At 46.3% G+C, this 21,606-nt stretch overlaps 1 protein-coding gene across 1 annotated transcript in view; it reads left to right on the top strand.

The window, feature by feature from the left end:
* pard3ba (par-3 family cell polarity regulator beta a) overlaps positions 1–21,606 on the top strand; it is a 142,496-nt gene that overhangs the window by 33,840 nt on the left and 87,050 nt on the right. Inside the window, exons 5-10 of the mRNA XM_029449327.1 lie at positions 2,079–2,161; positions 5,862–5,948; positions 6,213–6,338; positions 7,815–8,281; positions 10,037–10,176; positions 10,479–10,607. Coding sequence (XP_029305187.1) covers positions 2,079–2,161; positions 5,862–5,948; positions 6,213–6,338; positions 7,815–8,281; positions 10,037–10,176; positions 10,479–10,607 — 1,032 coding nt within the window. The remainder of the gene's footprint in view (positions 1–2,078; positions 2,162–5,861; positions 5,949–6,212; positions 6,339–7,814; positions 8,282–10,036; positions 10,177–10,478; positions 10,608–21,606) is intronic.

Below are 21,606 nucleotides of genomic sequence, written 5' to 3'. Positions count from 1 at the left end.
GGCGGATTTTGAACACCTCGAGGTGCAGTGATGCAATACATGTTAACACAGCAGAAAGTCGGCCTTTAATATGTTACACCGCCGTAATGTAAAGAGCTGACACCCTAGTCGAGATAAACTAAATTCAGCTGTTTTTCCGTACAGTGTGTGTGTCTCTCGTTGCTCGCGGCTGGACGCCGAGTGTATCTGTGTGTCCGTCCCTTGGGGGTTTTCTCGTAGGTGAAAGAATGTGACCACGGCAGTCAGTTGATGTAATGGATGTGATGAAGGTCAAGGAGCACTGGCGAGCACGCTGAAGCTGTGATCCTGCAGTGTGTGCATACATACAAACACTTTCTTACACACACGCTATTTCTCAAGCGCCTGACGTGTAGCAGGCGACTACGGCACCCAGAGGAAATACACGAAAGAAACACACACATCATTACTCACCCGTCTGACAAACACACACTAACACACTCGCACACAAACACCTCATCGCTCATACGTCTGCACACAGCCCCGTCATTCGCACATACCTCAAACTACAAACGGCACCTAGAAGTAAAACTGAAACACGGATGGCAGTGAGCAACACAATAACAGAGCAGACAACCTGTTAGTTGTGCTCAGACAGCTTTCACACTATGTGGAGTGTTCATCCTGGGACCACAAAGCCTGCCTCATTGTAATCACTCGGTGGGGAAAAGAACCGATTATACAAAACCGAATTTACATGTGCTCACTTCCGCCAAAAGAAAACTGCAGTTTTAAAGCTGTTTAAAGTGTTAAAAGGAGTTTTAAGACGTTATTGTCAGTTCAAGAAGTTAAAGTGTCACAGCACAGACGGGGTCTGGTAGAGCTGGGGGTTGTAGTAGAGTTTTAGTGCATTTACATTTTGAAATGTGTAGTTTATCGGGAAATGTATGTAGACGTTAGAGCAAGTGAAGCACAGTAATCACATCTGTGTGTGTGTGTGTGTGTGGCAATATGTTATGCAACACTGTAGATGTAGTCAAGCAGACATACCCTTTTATGCTACCACGTGAGCGTAGTTCCTGTAAAACTGGATGTGCAAGTGTGTTTTTGATGAGTGTGTACACGTGCCAGCCTTGTGTTCCTAAAAGGCTGTGTGCCAGTACCTTGCTCTGCGATCAGCATGTGTGTGTGTGTGTGTGTGTGTGTGTACTAAAGGAGGAGAAGCCTGTCTGTGGGAGCTAATGGCGTTGCGGGAAGATGCACAGCAACAATGGAGCCTCCAGCTCGTCTTTCTGCCCCCGCACACACATGCGCTCCATTGTGGGGTAATCTCGCACTGCCCAGATAAGTGGGTCACTATTTGTAAAGGCGTGCTCATAAATACACCATTCTCATGTTTGCAGCTCTGCGGCGTCGATGTGTGTAGGTGATATTTGCAGGAGACGTATGTGTGTTTTTAAAGCATGGATTTACTCGCTGTGTGACGGAGGGGTCCACCGGAGAATTGGGTGTGGTGGTCGGGGGGTTGCTAAGGAGCGGGTTGGTGGGCGGGAGCTTTTCAGCCATTAGTACTGGTGACACAATGAAAGTGACAAGGCAGAAGGACCTAATTGCACCCTTCTTGTCTTTAACGATTTGGGGCAATTGCTCTCCCCCACTCCTTGGCGTGTTAGAGCGTCCCGCAACAGTTTGACGACGCCGTTTTCTCTCTTGTCTTCCTACATTTCTCCCTCATCCTTTTTTTTTTTTGTATTCGTTTTCCCTGGGGGTTGTTGATTTCGCCGACTTAAAAATAGAGCCCTGCCTGACCATGGGGCAGGGATGGAGGGAGGGGGAGGGAGAGTTAGACAGATAGAAATGTACATAGAGTGAAGCAAGGACAGCGGCGTGCGGTCGGGAGCTCAGCGTCCCGCGGTCGTTCTCTCTTCGCTGTCTGCAAAGGTGATTGATGGCGGCGTTAGATTGTTTTGCTAATTGGCGACGGGCCTCCTCGTATTCCCTGTTTGTTTAGTGTGTGTGTGTGTGTGTGTGTGTGTGTAAACGTAGACACTCTTAATGTGTCACTTTAGCTGTATCATGTTGACTGAATGGGTTTGTTTGTGTTTTTCTTTTTTAAACAGGAAATCAACCATGTACTGAAAGGAGCTTTGGACCGGCTGCAAACAGACCACCCCCCCGCCAAGATGAGCCAAGTTAACTTCAGGTAAGAGTGTGCGTGTGTGTGTGTGCTGGTGTGTTTCTGGATGTCCTAATGGCAGCAGACAGATCATACTGTAGCTGTGTACGCTGCCGTGTTGGAGTCTGGGATTATCCTTCCTGTCTTTGTTTGACAGCCTGACACTGGATTAAACAGTTGGTGTGTGTGTGTGTGCGTGTGTGTGTGTGTGTGTGTGTGTCCCAATACGTGGTGGTGGGCTATAATCTGTATGTGGAGGAGCAGAGGTGAGTTTTGAACAGGGGTTGGAGGGAAGTTCCTGCTTACACTTATTGTAAAAGTTGAAATGACAACAAGGCAAGTTACTTGGATACTTTTGTAATGTAATAGATTACAGATATCTAGTTATCCAGTTAAACATGTAGGTAATTTAAATATTTTAATTACTTCATCAAAGGGATGTAACTTACATCACTTTTCTAACAAATGTTCTAATCTGGGCTGAAAAGTCCTGAAGTGATTGATAACTGTAATTTAAATAAAAATGTTCAGTAACTGATTACATTTATATTTATATGGTCATTTAATTACCATATAACATATAACCACATACTCCGTCACATGTAACTAGTTACTCACCAGCGCTGCTTGTGAGGCAGATTTCATACACAGGGTTGAAAGTGCTTTACGTTAGGACGTAGACACTAAAACAACAGAATCCAAAAAAGTGTCGAAGGATGTAAATACATCCCAAAATTCACTTTCCAAAAGCGTTGCTCTTCTAGCTTTTCGGTCCTCACGAGGCAAGGTCAGGAACATTACCATGTAAAGTAGTAGGGCTGCACCTAATGATTTGCATTATTGATTAATATGTTGGGCTTTTTTTAGGTTCATCAATCTCAGTCGGTCCCGCGGGGACGCCGGTGTTCCGCCCACCGTGAGAGCGAGGCGCACACGTACAGTATATAACCTAATGCAGTGATCCCGTGCAACATTTGCATAACAAACCTCAAGTTTAGTTCCGTCCCGCGCTCCTGAAGTACAATTATATTCGCCCGTCTTAATTATTCAGTATGATACTGTTGTAATGTGACGATATCCCGGGTGTTGACCTTTGACCCTATGAAGTGAGAAGGTTTGTCGCTGCACTCCATTGATTGATTTGCTTGTTATTTATGGGTCGTTATGCTAAAAGCTTTGCGGTCAGGTAAAGCACAAACAACGGATGTTACTGCTTAGTTTGACGATCTGTAATGAATAATCGTATCTGACAACTTTGGAATTCATAGAACTGCATTTTGTGTCTGAATGCTTCAACATGAACCAAATCTTTATGCACATGCTGTATAATCCGTTACAGGTGTTAGTGCAACGGTTCACGTGTGTGTGTGTGTGTGTGTGTGTGTGTGTGTGTGTGTGTGTGTGTGTGTGTGTGTGTGTGTGTGTGTGTGTGTGTGTGTGTGTGTGTGTGTGTGTGTGTGTGTGTGTGTGTGTGTGTGTGTGTGTGTGTGTGTGTGTGTGTGTGTGTACAGGTGAATGAGCGTACTGTATTTGAGCGCAGACATCTCACCATGGCAACCTCCACCTTTTTTGTTTCTGGCCACGTCACCTGCAGACCTCTGGCATGATGGGAGTTTTATCTTCATTTCTACAGGCTGTCAGTCACGCAGCAACCATGGCAACTGTTAACCCCTTTCATCACAACCCTTCACCCCGGCAAGCCCGGGACAAAAGTAAAAAAGATAATTCTGCAGCCGAGTGATTTTCCCGATTAGAAAATCGTTCTATTAAAGAAGAACTCCGGTGAGAATCACGGGCGCTCAGGAAGAGACTACGCTGCGGTGACAGATGGTGATTTTTCAGCATTTTAAAGTGCAGCGGAGTCCTGACAGCACTGGGATACAATGGAGGCATGACTCTCACAGATAGTTCGCCTTGGTAACAGATGGTTGGCGGCTAAAAAAAGCACGGTGAGCGAGCGAGGGCACATTTTCAGTGAGTCCCGGCCGCAAGTGTGTTGGGCACTCGGCCTCCGTTGATGTAGAGGAAGTCAACCAAGAGCGGGAGCTCCATCTGTCTCACTCCTCGGTGCACGTTTCATCCGTCCCACTGTCCCTCTCCTTTCTCCCCCTCTCTCCCCCCAGTGACATGACTGTGTTTGTGTTTGTGTCAGCGGGATGCTAAAATGGGTGAGCGGAGCTATTCTGCATATTAGAGTGCGGCACTAACAAGCCACGGCATCTCTGATGAGCTTGTTTGTGCCGCCGTTTGTTTGTGTGGTGTGTGTGTGTGTGTGTGTGTGTGTCTTGATTGTTTATCATCACTGAAATTAAATTTAAACAGCGTGTGTGTGTGTCTGTGTGTGTGTGTGTGTGTGTGTGCACTTCATGGCTGGTGCACGTGTGTTGTTTAGACGTAACTGTGTTCTCTAATAGATGTAAATGTGATGCATGTGTGTATTTGTGAATTCAATTGAGAGGAATGTGAGTGATGGTGTTTGTGAGTATGCAATAGATGTAGCAATAAGAATGCAAATTGGACGTGTGTGCGGGATGTGTGTGTACAGTGTGTGTGTGTGACCGTGGCAGAGGTTAACGAGAGCGGGGTGACAGAGACAGAGGAGTGTGTTATAATGATCCTGGCAAGTCCTTGGGCTTGTGTACGTGCAAGAAGCACATAAACCTTGAACTTCACTGCCTTTCTTCTCAGACTTACTTCTTTTTTTTAACACGTAGACACCTCATCTCTTCTTTTTTTTGTTGCATTGTAGCTTTGTTAAAGCTCTGCGGGGAAACTTTGGAGAAAACAGAACCTTTTATGTTCTTGGCCTCTTTTGGGTTACCTCAAAGATACATCATTTCCTGTTTGAAAATAATTGGCCATAACTTATTGTAAATGCAAATTAGTACCATTCAGTCAATGCTTCAATCTTCCTACTTCTTCTAACCAAAACATGCATTTTAGCTGAATAGCTTTGTGCATAAAATCTTTGTTGTCATTATTGTTAAAAGTAAAAATGTCACCAGATAAGACTGTAAAGCTGTACAAAGAGGAACAACTACGAAGCAGACTTGATGCAACGAAAACTGCAAATATGACTAAGAACAGGATTTCTCCGACTTCAAGTTGGAAATGTTCCGTTGCTCTGCTGTGATCTTCCTCTACCATGCTCCCATCATGCAGGTCCCCCTCTCTGAGCCACCCGGTATCTAAAGCCCTCTTCCTCTTTATCTTTTAGCTGCATTGTCCTTGTTTATCTGCTGCTAAAAGCCACAGTTCAGGGCTCGGCACAGATTATTAGAGATGCTCATTCTGTTTCATCTCTATCTGCTCCTCTATCTGTCCTTCTCTTTTATCTCCGGCTCTCTTCTTTTGTCCACCGGCTAGATTGGGTGGTTGAGAAGCAGGTAGATAAAGGCTGAAGTAGCCACCTGCGTCCCAAGCACCCACCCACACACACACATGTTCTTTCTGACGTTTGGCAGGAGTACCTGTAAGCTCATCTGTATCCCTATCAGTGTAGCCCTGAGGAAAAATGCTAATTTATTTTGAAGAGCTTGCAAATGGAAAGGTTTGGAGTGTGTGTGTGTGTGTGTGTGTGTGTGTGTGTGTGTGTGTGTGTGTGTGTGTGTGTGTGTGTGTGTGTGTGTAGCTGTGTATTACTGTATCAGTGTTTTTATGATTGCATGCAATACCTTATTTACACCCTCACTTTCAATCTTTTAAGATGTGTGTGTTTTGTTGACAGCAACCTGACGAGGGCTGTGGAGTTTCCAGGTAACTGGGCACCCCTGGGTATCCATGTGATCCCATACTGCTCCTCTCTCAGTGGACGGTAAGTACACACACACACACACACACACACACACACACACACACACACACACACACACACAAACACAAACACAAACACACACACTCCCATATTGTGCAAATACACACTCTCCCCCTACCACATGTAATCAGACATTCATAAGGAAAGGCAGATGGCAATGTTGACTTATAGAAATGCACAAGCGTTGGCATGTAATCATATCTGTGTTTACCTCCATGAATTCATATTTACTGTGTGTGTGTGTGTGTGTGTGTGTGTTGCTAGGACCCTGGGCCTGCACATTAAAGGCATCGAGGAAAACAGTCGCTCCAAGAAAGAGAATCTCTTCCAGCCGGATGAGTCTATCGTCCAAATCAACGACACGCCGCTCCAGGACAAGACCTTCGCACAGTGAGTATGAGTGCGGGGTGCGATCCCCAACACACACATCTAAGCAAAGCGTTACTAATGGGATCAGAAACGAGTAGCGGAAGGTTTTGAAAGCCTTCTACTAATGTGAATCGGTCACGGCTCCCCTCGATTAGTCGAGTTATTGGTCGTTTTGGTTTTAGTCAATAAATGTTTTTGTTTGTCTTTTAGTAATTTGATTAAAGACTTATTTCCAAGAAACTTCTGAGCACATCTCTGGTAAAAAAATAGCATTTTTAAAGTGATGCTTTTGCACGTTTCTTTGTTCAGATATGCAGATTTCCTGCTTTTCTCTGTTCACATTCACATCACATCACATTCAAATGAATGTCTTTGGATTTTGGACAAAACAAGACATTTTGCAGACATCACTTTGGACATTTTTCACTATTTTCTGACATTTAAAGACCAAACGATTAATCAATTCATCTCGAAAATAATCTGACCAAGAATTTCTTTCTTCGAGGACAGCCTTAGAATCCATTACTTATCTGCTCAGTTTAAGTTGGGCATTTTAGCAAAGTTTCTTAGTCTGCTATCTGGATGTTTTGTATAATAATCTTAATAATTTGCTACTAACAAATGAGTTGTGATAAGAGATGTGTTATGTCTTTGCAATCCAGATATTTTACCAACCTGGACCGGCCCCAAATATGGAACTCGCTATCCAAACTAGAAATGAGTGTCTGTGTTTCTTTATGCGTCAGGGATGTGATTCAGAGCTAAAACAAAAAGCAGAAATAGAATATCTTTCTTCTCCTTGTTTATGTGCGTCCTCCCCTACCCTGTGTATTGAGACACCTCACCCATCACTCATTTTGCTTCCTTTTATCAGCCAAAGGCAAATCATTATCTTCCTCTCGTGCCTCGCCATCTATTCTCAAAAGAAATGTGTGTGTGTGTGTGTCTCTCTGTGTTTCTTATTTCCTCCTCTCTCCGGTACACACACGTCGACAACCTCCCGTCCCCATTCTTTCTCTATTTTCTCCGTCCTCTCCACGGTGGAGCTGAATGGGTCCATTTAACTGCATCCCACTGTGTCGTCTGTGCTGTGTGAATGTTGTGCTGATAGTAGTCTATTAAGGCCTGCGATAGGAGCCTGCTGTCGGGGTCTCCCCCATCTGACAGGGGCCGCAATGTCCCAAACCAGCTGGAAGAGTCACTCTGTGCTTGATCCAAATTGAAATACAGCTCCATTAACGACGCACAAGCCTCATTCACCCTCCTCATCCTCTGCTGTCTTCTTCTTCTGTGTTCTGCTCGACTTTCTCCGTCTTTTTCTGCTGTTTTACAGTTTCCTCGTGGCAAATTCACGAGGCAAATTGGCTGCAGTGAGGGTGTTATAATTGAAGTGAAAAAGACTGCAGTCAGATGTCCCTTCCTGAATTTCCCATTTAACTTAAAATCACATGTATAAAAAGCAAACGTGTACATTATTTCCTCAATTTCTTTCCCTAGGTCCCAGGATGTGTTCCGCCACGCCATGTCGTCCTCCTCCGTGCGTCTGGAGGTCCTCCCCCTGGCCAACAAGCCGCGCTACGAGAAGAGCCTGATCGGTCAGCTTTTCACTGGCGACGGCAAAGACCCCCCGATAAAAGGAAAGAGTCCGATGGTGGTCCGTGCTAAAGGCGACTCCCGACCAGAACCCAAACAAGATGCCAAACTGAACACCAAGCTAGAAGTGAGGCGTCCAGACCCACGTGCCTGGACCCCGGAGCCAGCTGCGGTGAACACACCGCTGGCGGAGCGCCGGCCTGGGCACGGCTCCTTGGAAAGAGTGTCTCCCACATCTCCAACCAGGGCGGCGAGCTCCTCCCCGACACCCAGGAGCCAGAGCCCCCAGACCAGTAAGAGCCCTGTGCCCGGCCTGGCCAACCTTACCGGCAGGAAGGGCGGCAAGAAGTTCAAAATTGACCTGAAGAAAGGTAAATGTGCAGCTGAATTTGAATGAAAATGAATATACAGATGTTGTTTTTAACATTTTTGCAACAACCTCAAACTTCCACTTGGATTCCAGCCTGAACTAATTAGATGTTGGTGCTCATAGATCAATGTCACTGCGGCCATAACGCAAGAATGTATATGCTAATTGGGACAATTTCATACAAATCTGTAAATGGATAACATAATGAGGTGATGGCATTTTGGACAGACATGGATGTTAACTGCAACTTGACTTGAGTTTTTAATCATGTCTCAATTTGTCGGAGAACACAACAATTCTCAAAAAGCTTTGTTTTTCTGCTGATGTAATGTAAAGATGATATAAGTAGTCCCATATAAAACTCTGCACCACTGAAAGCTATTTTATCCCACATTGAAAGTAACTTTTCCACTTTTTATACTGCAGCCTTACATCGCGTCTGGGTGTTTTTGCTTTTAGATTTCAATCCAGACTGATTCAGTCTGGCTTCCAGCTGCGTTATCTATTATCCCTCTAAAATGCATCAGAGCTGGAGCGCTGATGTGTTGATAGCACTGGAATAGGTTTGTAGGACTGTGATAGGCTCTGTTCTAGCAACCTGTAGTGGTATGAGGCATTGAAAGGATAGCTGTAATTGGGCTGCATGCACACACTTGCTACAGGCACGCAGAGAAAGGCACCAAGATACCCAGATGAAAGGATAGAAGAAATTGGGCTCAAAGCCCTATTCACCGCACTTTTATTGTTAGTTTCTTTCTTTCCCCCCCGCATCTTTTCACCCCTCCCATTTTCTCCTCCTTTTCCTCTCCATCCTTCTTTTGTTAGATTTCTTTCCCCCCTGTCTACCTCCATCCCTTTCACCTGATGCAAGATCAGAGCAAAGGATATTATGGGGTTTCTAACACCCTCTCCCTTGGCAACAGGCTCTTTCTCTCCGTGATTGACAGGCGGTGAGGTTTAGGTGCGCTAATGTAGGGCAGGCAGAGGCTTAGCTTGGAGACCAGATAGCATCGCTCACCGCCTTTAGTATGCCACGCCGGCTTTACTCTCCCTGCACACACACACTCACCCACACACACAGAGCGTGGCACATTTCACTCATGGCTTGGGGCTTGTGAGGGCCGTGAAAAAGGGAGAGGGTGGAGGCTTCTGGGGGTTGATGACTCATGCGTATGTGTGTGTGGGGCCTCAGATACACACACACATACTTGTAAATGTATACACACAGATAAACGGAGGCTCACACCCACAAGGAAAATCTTTGTGGAAATCACGTTGCATCCCCGGGGAGGGAAGCTAGAGAAGGGAATAATATCTCTCAGGTTCTTCTCTCTCTCTCCTCCCTCCGCCCCCCACCTTCCTCCCATCTTCTCCCTCTACCTCCCTTCATCAACCACCGTTCGGCCTGCTCACACGTGAAATTAAAGGCATAGTCTGTCTAATCCGGCTCGGAGAGAAGCCTTCTCCCGGCGGCTCAGAGGCTGAGCCAGGCAACAAAACCCTCCAGAGGAAAACAAGCACTTAAACAGTAGTTAATGTGAGGAAGATGCTTAAACCACAGACTGGGTTCAGCAGGGCAGGAGAGGAGGAGGAGAGAGGGAAGAAGAGAGGAAGAAGAGAAGTGACAGAGAAGGAGGACGAGAGGGAAAATTCAATTAAAACGAAATTAAAAGTAATAAAGGTAATAAAGGTCTCGCCTGCTGGGGGATTGATGTCCCTAATGCTCACCGTGACGCGGGCTGCTTTGTTCCCGCAGGCACCGAGGGTCTGGGCTTCACCGTGGTAACCCGGGACTCCTCGGTCCACGGGCCAGGGCCCATCCTGGTGAAGAACATCCTGCAGCGCGGCGCGGCAGTCAAAGATGGCCGCCTGCAGTCTGGAGACCGCATCCTGGAGGTAAGACAGAACCCCGGCTGGTGATCTCCCACAGAGTAGAAAAGCAACCGTCACAGCAACAGACTCTGTTGTTGGCAGCAGCAGCAGCGGCGGCAGCAGCAGCAGCGCAGCGGCAGCAGCAGCAGGAAACACAGCTCTGTGGCTCACCTGCTGGTTCACTGAGGAAGTGTCCTGGGAAAATGTTTTTATCTTATCTGGATTTAACCAGAATTCTAAACATTTAACACGTGTTGGTGGAGCACTGAGTGGATAATACACTTTGCTATACTCCTGTGTGTGTGTGTGTTTTTGTGTGTGCGTAGGTGAACGGAGTAGACATGACAGGCCACAGCCAGGAGGAACTTGTGGCCATGCTGCGCAGCACCAGGCAGGGAGAGAGTGTGTGTGTTGTGGTCGCACGGCAGGAGGACATCTTCCTACCTCGGGAACTGGTAAGAGAGAAAAAACATAGCATCCACGTCCCCTCGTCTTCTTCGTTGGTCATTTCTGCTGATGATTTGTCTTCACTTTTGCGCTCTTTTTCCTGTCGCCTCTTCATCTTTGTTTAGTTTTTGGGAACGTTTCCTTCACATTGTGTCGTGTTCTGTGCCTCGTTCTCTCTCAAAGGACCTAACCTCTTTATGTTGATGCCCTTTTCCTATAAGCCACACAAACCCCCCCACTCAGAGCACGCTCCGGCCTTCCTGTCCCACTCTGCTTTGTTGACACAGCGATGCCAGAGGAAGTCACACACACAAGCCGCAGCCGCCCCGCAGGAAACGTGCGAGCATGTCCACGCATGTCCACACACCGCGAGCGTTACGTGACCGTTAACCTGCAGCGGCTGACGGGGTCAGAGGTCAGCGTCACGGCTGTGAAACTGACACACAGTTTGACTGTGCCTCACTGGGGGACATTTTATCAATAAACACACACTTTTAAACATATACACTACCAGCCAGCTGGCCCCTTGAAAGTCACCCGCTCTCTGTAAATGATGTTTTTCGCCTGCGCCGCTTCTATTCTCTCCCCTCGGTGTCCTCGGTGGTTATTCTGATTATTCCCTCTCCGCTACTTCAAAGAGCTCAGAGTAAGACGCGCAGGGCTTTGTAGTGACTGATGCATATTCACACCTAGAGTGGCTGCGCACACACTCGTGCACACAAACTCCTAAACACCTAGTCCTTGGTAAAAAAAAAAAAACCACTCTCTCACACACACGTGTACACAGACATCACACAATCTTTAAACAGCCGAGTTACTGCTTCCAAAAATAGTTTGCCCTCATTAATGGCCCAGCAGTGTTGGCATAACAAGTGCACTTTGAAGAGCCTCTACAGTCTTCATCTAACACTTGCTTGTATTTGGGCATTAGAGACTTAAAGAGAGGGTGCGGGGGGGGTGCAAAGGCAGAATGAGAGAGAGCCTTCACTCCTGTTTCTGTCGAGGCTGCTGAAGTTGTCGGTGCCCCGTGAGATCTGGCCCTTATCTCCAGCACAGTCCTCCACCTCAAAGACGGTTTGATGTACCCTAAGCGCGCACACACACACACACACACACTAGTATATTTACAGACACCACACACAAGCACTCTAGAAGTTCTGTGCAGACCCTCAAAGAGCGAAGGATTACATAAATACACAGATACCACGGTGAAAAAGTTCCTCATGAAAGTAGCCCAAAGATGTGACTACATACCCCCACCTTCCCAAAATCGACACTCTACTGCAAAATTACAAACCAAGAAGATTTTCTTTCTCCCTCCTTGCAGGTTTTAATTGCTCGGCTCTTATTCCTGCTGCTCTCATGTAGTAAATTGTAGTGGAAATGCATTTAGAGGAGCGGCTCGTGTCGATTCGGTCGCTCAAAAGATGTAATGATGATGATGGAGACGCATTAAGTCGACGTGGCCATCTGCTTCTCCCGTCGTATGAGAAACGCTTGTGCGTAGGTGTCCGGCTGCATTTCTGTGTCTGACTGAGCGTAGATGCTCATGAATATTTATCGATGTCTTAGAGGCTGTGATATCTTGTAAAAACTCCCTGCAAGCAGCCCGCATGACTACGGTCATTTGTTAAAAGAAAGAAATCTGATGCAAATCAGCAGTTCATTATCACAGATTTAAATTCAGTAGCTGTGGAGATTAATTGGCTGAATTAAAAGTTTCTTTCTCTAACTCCAAATATCGGCTTATTGCATATATCAAGGTTTCATTTGGGCTTCGACATTTTTCCAAGCAGAAGGAGTTGACTTGACAGTGTCAGATTCGTTATCTGGGACCATTTCTGCCACGTTGTGATGATATGATCAGTAAGTACAGACCCCCTGCTTCTGCTCTGCCTCTCCTGCGTCTCACCTCTCAGGCGTTTTCTGTAAAATCCTCATCACGTTTTCAATCCTGTCACTGTCTCGCCCGCCCGAAAACCCATAAACAAGTTACCCGGCTCTATTACGGCTGGATAAATCCGATTTTCTTTGTCATAATTCTTAGGAAAGTATCAGTCCACAGCAGTGCAGAGGGATGAAAAAGAAAGGTCATTACTCATAGCCGAGTGTCCTTGTATCCAAAATCATTAAATCGAAAGTCTGACTAAACCTGAAACTGACACCAGAAAAGGAAGTCAAGGAAGTCTGCTCTCACAGCTGAGCAGGAGAATATTTGAAAAATATTAAACACATTTGCACTGTGAAGAAGAAGGTGTGTGACCCCTGCTCTCACTTCACGCTCACACACATGCCAGTCTTGCCTCTAATCATGGCAGCGTTATTGACTAGTGGTACGTTAACAGGGCTTTTACAGTGACCCATAAGCGAGGCGAGCGGCCAACATTGCACTGATGTCAGTAGAAATACACCCAGTGATACTTGACTAAGGGAAGATGGAGATTAGAGGTCGGCTCGGCTAAACGGCAGCAACCCTGAAGCTGGTCAGGGGTCAGTGTTGTGCCAGACACTCAGCAGAAAAGACACTTGCTGACACAGCAGTTAGAACCCCGGGTCATCGGGGTCTAAAGGCCGGTTTTTTGTTCTCCGTGCACCATCTGCTACCAGCAAAGATTTATATTCTCCTCTCCAGCATCATAGTCTTTTTGACTTTTTTTTCTCTCCCTTGTACAGCAAAGTGGACTTTTAGAGGAGCTGAGCTGAGCTGCTGATTGATTAGTTTTCAATAGCGAGGGATTGATGTTTCATGAGCAGCGTGTGCTTCTGTGAAAGCACTCGGCGGTCCTGGGAGGCACACTGGTCTCTTTCAGTCAAAAAAAGACAAACAGCCATGTGAATTAGCCTCATCATTAGGACACAAAAGGACGAGCGTATTCCACCCCGTCTCCCGCGCTCACACGCACACTCCAAGTAATTAAAAAGTGATAACTTCTAATCACAGTTTCATTCCTGTCAGCATTTCTGCGTCTCCAACGCTCGACGCTCTCATTCTATCACGGGGCCTCGTTTTGTTTGAGATGACAAAAGTAAAAAGAATAATTCTGCAGTCGAGGTGATTTCCCCCGATTGGAAATCGTTCTATTAAAAAAGAAACTCCGGTTAGAAATCACGGGCGCTCAGGAAGACTACTCTGCCGGTTGAACAGATGGTGATGTTTTCCAGCATATTTTAAAGTGGCAGCGGAGTCCTGACCAGCATGGGATACAAATGGGGCATGACTCTCACAGATAGTTCGCCTTGGTAACAGATGGTTCGGCTCAAAAAAGCACTGGTGAGCGATCGAGGGCACATTTTCAGTGATTCCCGCCGCAACGTGTTTGGCCATCGTGCCTCCTTGAGTAGAGGAAGTCAACCAATACGGGAGCTCCATCTGTCTCACTCCCGTGCAACAGTTTTCCTATTCCAATTCCACTGTCCTCTCCTTCTCCCCCTCTCTCCCCCCAGTGGACATGACTGTGTTTTGTGTTTGTGTCAGCGGGATGCTAAAGGGTGAGCGAGCGATTCTGCATTAGAGTGCGGCCGTAACAAGCCACGGCATCTCTGATCGAGCTTGTTTTGTGCCGCGTTTGTTTGTGTGCGTGTGTGTGTGTGGTTGTGTGTGTGTGTGTGTCTTGATTGTTTTTCATCACTGAAATAATTAAACAGCTGTGTGTGTGTTGTGTGTGTGTGTGTGTGTTGCACTTCATGGCTGTGCACGTGTGTTGTTATAAGACGTACTGTGTTCTGCTAAAGATGGTAATGTGATCATGTGTGTATTGTGAATTCAATTGAAAGGAAATGTGATGTGATGGTGTTTGTGAGTAATGCAATAGATGTAGCAATGAAATGCAATTGGAACGTGGTGTGCGGATGTGTGTGTGTACAGTGTGTGTGTGTGGAACCCGGGCAGAGGTTTAACGCAGAGCGGGGGACCGAAAAACAGAGAGTTGTTATAATGACTCCTGGCAAGTCCTTGGGCGTTGGTACGTGCAAGAATCACTAAACCTTGAACTTCACTGCCTTCTTCTCAGACTTACTTCTTTTTTTTAACACGTATACACCTCATCCTTCTTTTTTTGGTTGCAATTTGGTAGCTTGTGTTAAAGCTCTGCGGGGAAACTTTGAGAACGCTACAAACCCTTTTATGTTCTTGCCTCTTTTGGGTTACCTCAAAGATACATCATTTCCTTGTTTGAAAATAATTTGGCCATAACTTATTGTAAATGCTCAAATGAGTACCATTCAGAGTCATGCTTTCATCTTCCTACTTCTTCTAACTTCTCTAACCACATGGCATTTTAGCTGAATAGCTTTGTGCAATACCAAATCTTGTGTCATTTATGTTAAAAGTAAAATTCACCACATAGACGTGTAAAGCTGTACAAAAGAGTAACAACTCGAAGCGACCTTGATGCCACGAAACTGCAAATATGACGTAAGAACAGGATTTCTTTCTCGACTTCAGTTGGAATGTTCCGTTGCTCTGCTGGTGATCTTCCTCAACCATTGCCCATCATTCAGTCCCCCTCTCTATGCCCACCCGGTTCTAAGCCCCCTCTTCCCTCTTTATCTTTTAGCTCTGCATGTCCTTGGTTATATCTGGCTGCTAAAAGGCCACAGTTCAGGGCTCCGTCACAGATTATTAAGATGCTCATTCGTTTTCATCTCTATCTGCTCCTCTATCTGTCCTTCTCTTTATCTCCGGCTCTCTACTTTTGTCACCGGCTAGATTGGGTGGTTGAAAAGCAGGTAATAAAGGCTGAAGTAGCCACCTGCGTCCCAAGCACCCCCCACACACCCCATGTCTTTCTGACGTTTTGGTCAGAGTACCTTAAGCTCATCTGATCTTCCTATCAGTGTAGCCCTATGGAAAAATGCCTAATTTTATTTTGGACTTGCAAAATGGAAAGGTTGGATGGTGGTGGTGTGTTGTGTGTGTGTGTGTGTGTGTGTGTGTGTGTGTGTGTGTGTGTGTGTGTGGTTTGTTGTGTGTGTGTACTGTGGTATACTGTATCGTGTTTTTATGATTGCCATGCAATACCTTATTTACAATCAAACACCCTCACTTTCAATCTTTTTAATGAGTTGTGTTTTTGTTGACAGCAACCTGAAACGAGGCTGTGGAGTTTCCAGGTAACGGGCACCCCCTGGGTATCCATTGATCCCATACTGCCCTCCTCTCCATTGACGGTAATTACACACACACACACACCAACACAAACACAAACCCACACACTCCCAATGTGCAAATACACACTCTCCCCCCCTACCACATTTAATCTACCATTCAAATGAAAGCCGTGCACTGTTTGACTTATATAAATGACAAGCGTTTGGCATGTATCATACTGTTGTTTTACCACACCCCTCCATGTATTTCAATATTTTACCTGTGTTTGTGTGGGGGTGTGTGGTGTTTGTTGCTAGGACCCTGGCCTGCCACATTAAAGGCACTCGAGAAACAAGTCGTCCAGAAAGAAATCTCTTCCAGCCGGATTAGTCCTATCTGTCCAAATCAACGCCACGTCCGGCTCCAGACAAGACCTTCGCACAGTGATAGATGAGTGCGGGGGTGCGAATCCCCAAACCACACACAATCTACCAAATGCTTACTAATGGGGATCAGAAACTGAGTACGGAACTGTTTTTGAAAAGCCCTTCTACTATTAAATCGGTCCACGGCTCCCCTCGATTAGTCAGTGTTTTTTTTGTATTGGTCCTTTTGGTTTATCGTCATAATGTTTTTGTTTTGTCTTTTGTAATTTGATTAAAGCTTACTTTCCAGAAACTTCTGAGCACATCTCTGGTAAAAAAATAGCATCTTTTTTAAAAGTGATGCTTTTTGCACGTTTCTTTTTTCATTGTTAGATGCAAGATTCCTGCTTTTTCCTCTGTTACATTCACATCACATATCACATTCAAATGATGTCTGTTGATTTTTGGAGACAAACGAAGATCATTTTTTTCAGACATCACTTTGGACTTTTTTCACTATTTTCTGAGCCTTTAAACAAACAAACGATTAATATTTCATCTCGAAAATAAATTCCACCAAGAATTTCCCCTTTCTTTCTTCGAGGACAGCCTTAGAATCCATTACTACTTACTCTCTCAGTTAGTTGGGCATTTTTAGCAAGTTTCTTAGTCTGCTATCTGATGTTTTGTATAATAATCTTAATACTTTGCATAACAAATGAGTTGTGAATAGAATGTGTTATGTCTTTGCAATCCAGATATTTTTTACCAACCTGACGCGGCCCCAAATATGAACACTGTCGCTATCCAAACTAGTAATATGATGTCCTTTGTTTTCTTTAATGAGTCAGGGAATGTATTCAAGCTAAAAACAAAAAAGCCAGAAAATAGAATATCTTTCTTTCCTCCTTGTTTATGTGCGTCCCTCTCCCTAACCCTTTTATTGAGACACCTCACCAACCTCAACTCATATTTGCTTCTTTGTATCGCCAAGGGCAAATCATTATCTTCCTCTCGTGCCTCGCCAGTCTATTTCTCAAAAAATGTGTGGTGTGTGGTGTCTCTCCTGTGTTTCTTATTGTCCTCCTCTCTCTCGGTACACACACGTCGACAACCTCCCGTCCCCATTCTTTCTCTATTTTCTCCCGTCCTCTCCACGGTTGGCAGCTGAAGAGGGTCCATTTAACTGCATCCCACAGTGGTCGTCTGTGCGTGTGTGAATGTTGTTGCTGATAGTCGTCTAATTAAGTGCCCTGCCGATAGGATGCCGTGCTGTCGTGGTTCTCCCCCATCTGACAGGGCCCGCATGTCCTGCCAAGCCACTGGAAGGTCCACTCTGTGCTTGAGTCCAAATTGAAATTACATCCCATAACGACGCACAAGCCTCATTCCATTTCAACCCTCCTCTATCCTCTGCTGTCTTCTCGGTCTTTCTTGTGTTGCTGCTCTGACTTTCTTCCGTCTTTTTCTGCGTTTATTACAGTTTTCCTCGTGGCAATCACGAGGCACATTGGCTGCAGTGAGGGTGGTTATAATTGCATGGAAAATAAGCTGTCGTCAGATTCCCTTCCCTGAATTTCCATTAACTTACAATCACTGTATAAAAAACGGTACATTATTTCCTCCAATTTCTTTCCTATGGTCCCAGGATTGTGTTCCCACCGCCTGTCTTCCCCTCCTGTGCGTCTGGAGGTCTCTCCCCCTGGGCCAACAAGCCCGCGCTACGAGAAAGCCTGATCGTCAGACTTTTCACTGGCGACGGCAAGACCCCCGATAAAGGAAAGAGTCCGATGGTGGTCCTTCTAAAGGCTACTCCCCCGACCAGACCCAACAGAATTGCCAAAACTGAACACCAAGCTAGAAGTTGAAGGCGTCCAGACCCGCGTCCTGTACCCCCGGACCAAGCCGCGGTGAACCACCGCTGCGGAGCGCCTGCCTGGGCCAACGCTCCTTGGAAAGAGTTTCTCCCCCACATCTCCAACCAGGGGCGGCGAGCTCCTCCCCCGACACCCAGGAGCCAGAGCCCCCAACAGTACGAGATCCCCTGTGCCCGGCCTGTGCCAACCTTACCGGCAGAAGGGCGGCAAGAGAAGTTCAAAATTGACCTGAAGAAAGGTAAATGTTCGGCTGAATTTGAATGAAAATGATTCAGATGTTTGTTTTTTAACATTTTTTGCAACAACCCTCAACTTTTCCACCTTGATTCCACAGCCTGAAACTAATTAGATGTTGGTTGCTCATATCAATGTCACTTGCGGCATAACGCAAGAATGTCTATGCTAATTGGGACAATTTCATCAAATCGTGTAAAAGGATACATAATGAGGTGATGGCATTTTGGGACAGAACTGGATGTTTTTAACTGCACTTACTTGAGTTTTTATCATGTCCTCAATTTGGTCGGAGAACACAACAATTCTCAAAAAGCTTTGTTTTTCTGCTGATGTAATGTAAAGATGATATAATAGCCCATATAAAACTCCTCTTCAACCACTGAAGCTATTTTCTCCCACATTGAATAACTTTTCCACTTTTATACTGTCCAGCATTACAACGCGTCGGGGTGTGTTTTTTGCTTTTTAGATTTCATCCAGACTGATTCAGATCTTGCTTCCAGCTGCGTTTATTTATATCCCTCAAAATGGCATCATCAGAGCTGGAGCGCTGATAGTTTAATAGCACTGGAATATTGTGTAGACTGTGATAGGCTCTGTTCTAGAAACCTGTAGTGGTAATGAATGGCATTGAACAAGTGATACTGTAATTGGGCTTGCATGCACACACTTGCTCAACAGGCAACGTCAGAAAGGCCACCGAAGATAAATACCCATATGAAGGATATAAAAAATTGGCCTCAAAGCCCTATTCACCCGCAACTTTTATTGTTAGTTTCTTTTCTTTCCCCCCCCCATCTTTTCACCCCCCCATTTGCTCCCTCCTTTTCCCTCTCCATCCTCTTTTGTTAGATTTCTTTCTTCTCCCCCTGTCTACTCCATCCCTTTCAACCTGAATGCCAGATCAGAGCAAAGGATATTATGGGTTCTAACACCCTCTTCTCCCTTGCAACGGCTCTTTCTCCTCTCCGTGATTGACAGGCGGTGAGGTTTTTAGGTGCGCTAATGTAAGGGCAGCGCAGAGGCTTAGCTTGGAGACCAGTATGCATCGCCACCGCTTTAGTAATGCCAGCGGCCGGCCTTTACCTCTCCCTGCAACACACTCCCTCACCCACACACACAAGCGTGTGGCAGACATTTCACCATGGCTGGGGCTTGTGAGGCCGTGAAAAAGGGAAGAGGGTGGAGGCTTCTGGGGGTTGATGACTCAATGCCGTGTGTGTGTGGGGGCCTCAATACCACACACATACTTGTAAATGTATCCCACACAGAAAACGGAGCTCACCCCACAAGGAAATCTTTGTGGAAATCACGTTGCATCCTCCCCGGGGAGGGAAGCTAGAGAAGGGAATAATATCTCTCAGGTTCTTCCTCTCTCTCCCTCCTTCCCCCCCCACCTTCCTCCACATCTTCTCGCCTCTACCCCCTCCCTTCATCAACCACCCACCGTTCGTCCTTCTCCCAACGTGAAATTAAAAGGCCATAGTCTGTCCTAAATCCGGCTCGGAGAGAAGGCCTTCTCTCTCCTTCTCCCCCGTCGGCTCTAGATGGCTGAGCCAGGCAACAAACCCTCACAGAGGAAAAACAAGCCTTCAAAACATTAGTTAATTGAGGAAATGCGTAAACCACAGACTGGGTTCAGCAGGGGCAGATAGGAGGAGGAGAAGGGAGAAGAGAGGAAGAATATAAGTACATAAGAAGGAGTACGAGAGGGAAAATTCAATTAAAAACGAAATTAAAAGTAATAAAGGTAATAAAGGTCTCCGCCTGCTGGGTGGATTGAATGTCCCTAATGCTCACCGTGACGCGGGCTGCTTGGTTTCCGCGCATCCCCGATGGTCTGGGCTTCATCCACCTCGTGGTAACCCGTGGACTCCTCGGTCCACGGGCCAGGGCCCCATCCTGGTGAAGAACTCCTGGCAGGCGCGGGCGGCAGTCAAATGGGCCGCCTGCAGTTCTGGAGACCGCATCCTGGAGGTAAGACAGAACCCCCCCGGCTTGTGTAATCCCCACAGAGTTAGAAAGCACGTCACAAGCAACGCACTTCTGTTGTTGGCAAGCAGCGCAGCGGCGGCAGCAGCAAGCAGCGTCAGCACAGCAGCAAGCCGCAGCGGCAGCAGCAGCACGCAGCGGCAGCAGCAGAGCCAGCGCAGCAGCAGGAAACACAGCTCTTGGCTCACCTGCTGGTTCCTGAGGAATTGTCCTGGGAAAATGTTTTTATCTTATCTGGATGTTAACCAGAATTCTAAACATTGTAACACGTGTTTGGTGGAGCTGAGTGGAATAATCACACTTTGCTTTATATACTCCTGTGTGTGGGTGTTTTTTTGTTTGGTGCGTAGGTGAATGGAGATAGACATGACCAGGGCCCACCATGAGGAAACTTTTGGCCATGCTGCGCAGCACCAGCAGGAGAGAGTTTGTGTTGTGGTCGCACGGCAGGAAGGACATCTTCCTACCTCGGGAACTGGTAGAGAAGAACAAAACACAGCACATCCACGTCCCCTTCTGTCTTCTCTTTCGTTTGTCATTCTGCTGTGATGATTTTGTTCTTCACTTTTGCGCTCCTTTTTTCCTGTCGCCTCTTCATCTTGTTTAGTTTTTTGGGAAAGTTTCCTTCACATGTGTGTTCGTTTCTGTCCTCGTTCTCTCAAAGGACCTAACCTCTTTATGTTGATGCCCCTTTTTCCTTATAAGCCACACAAACGACCCCCCACTCAAGAACCGCTCCGGCCTTCCTGTCCCTCTGCTTTGGTGACACTAAAGCGATGCCTCAGAGGAAGTCACACACACAATGCCGCAGCCGCCTCCTCCGCAGGAAACGTCTAAGCATGTCCAGCATGTCCACACACCGCCGAGCGTTACTGTGACCTTAACCTGCGGCGGCTTGACTGGGTCAAGGTCCATCGTCAAAACGGCTGTTAGAACTGACACACCTTTGACCTGTGCCTCACTGGGGGAACATTTTTATCAATAAACAACGCACACTTTTAAACATATACACTACCAGCCAGCGGCCCCTTGAAAGTTCACCCCGCTTTCGCACCATTCTCATGTTTGCAGCTCTGCGGCGTCGATGTGTGTAGGTGATATTTGCAGGAGACGTATGTGTGTTTTTAAAGCATGGATTTACTCGCTGTGTGACGGAGGGGTCCACCGGAGAATTGGGTGTGGTGGTCGGGGGGTTGCTAAGGAGCGGGTTGGTGGGCGGGAGCTTTTCAGCCATTAGTACTGGTGACACAATGAAAGTGACAAGGCAGAAGGACCTAATTGCACCCTTCTTGTCTTTAAACGATTTGGGGCAATTGCTCTCCCCCACTCATTGGCGTGTTAGAGCGTCCCGCAACAGTTTGACGACGCCGTTTTCTCTCTTGTCTTCCTACATTTCTCCCTCATCCTTTTTTTTTTTTGTATTCGTTTTCCCTGGGGGTTGTTGATT

Source organism: Cottoperca gobio, chromosome 2 (genome assembly GCF_900634415.1).
Source record: "Cottoperca gobio chromosome 2, fCotGob3.1, whole genome shotgun sequence".
NCBI lineage: Eukaryota > Metazoa > Chordata > Actinopteri > Perciformes > Bovichtidae > Cottoperca > Cottoperca gobio.
This window is presented reverse-complemented; position numbering and strand designations above follow the sequence as displayed.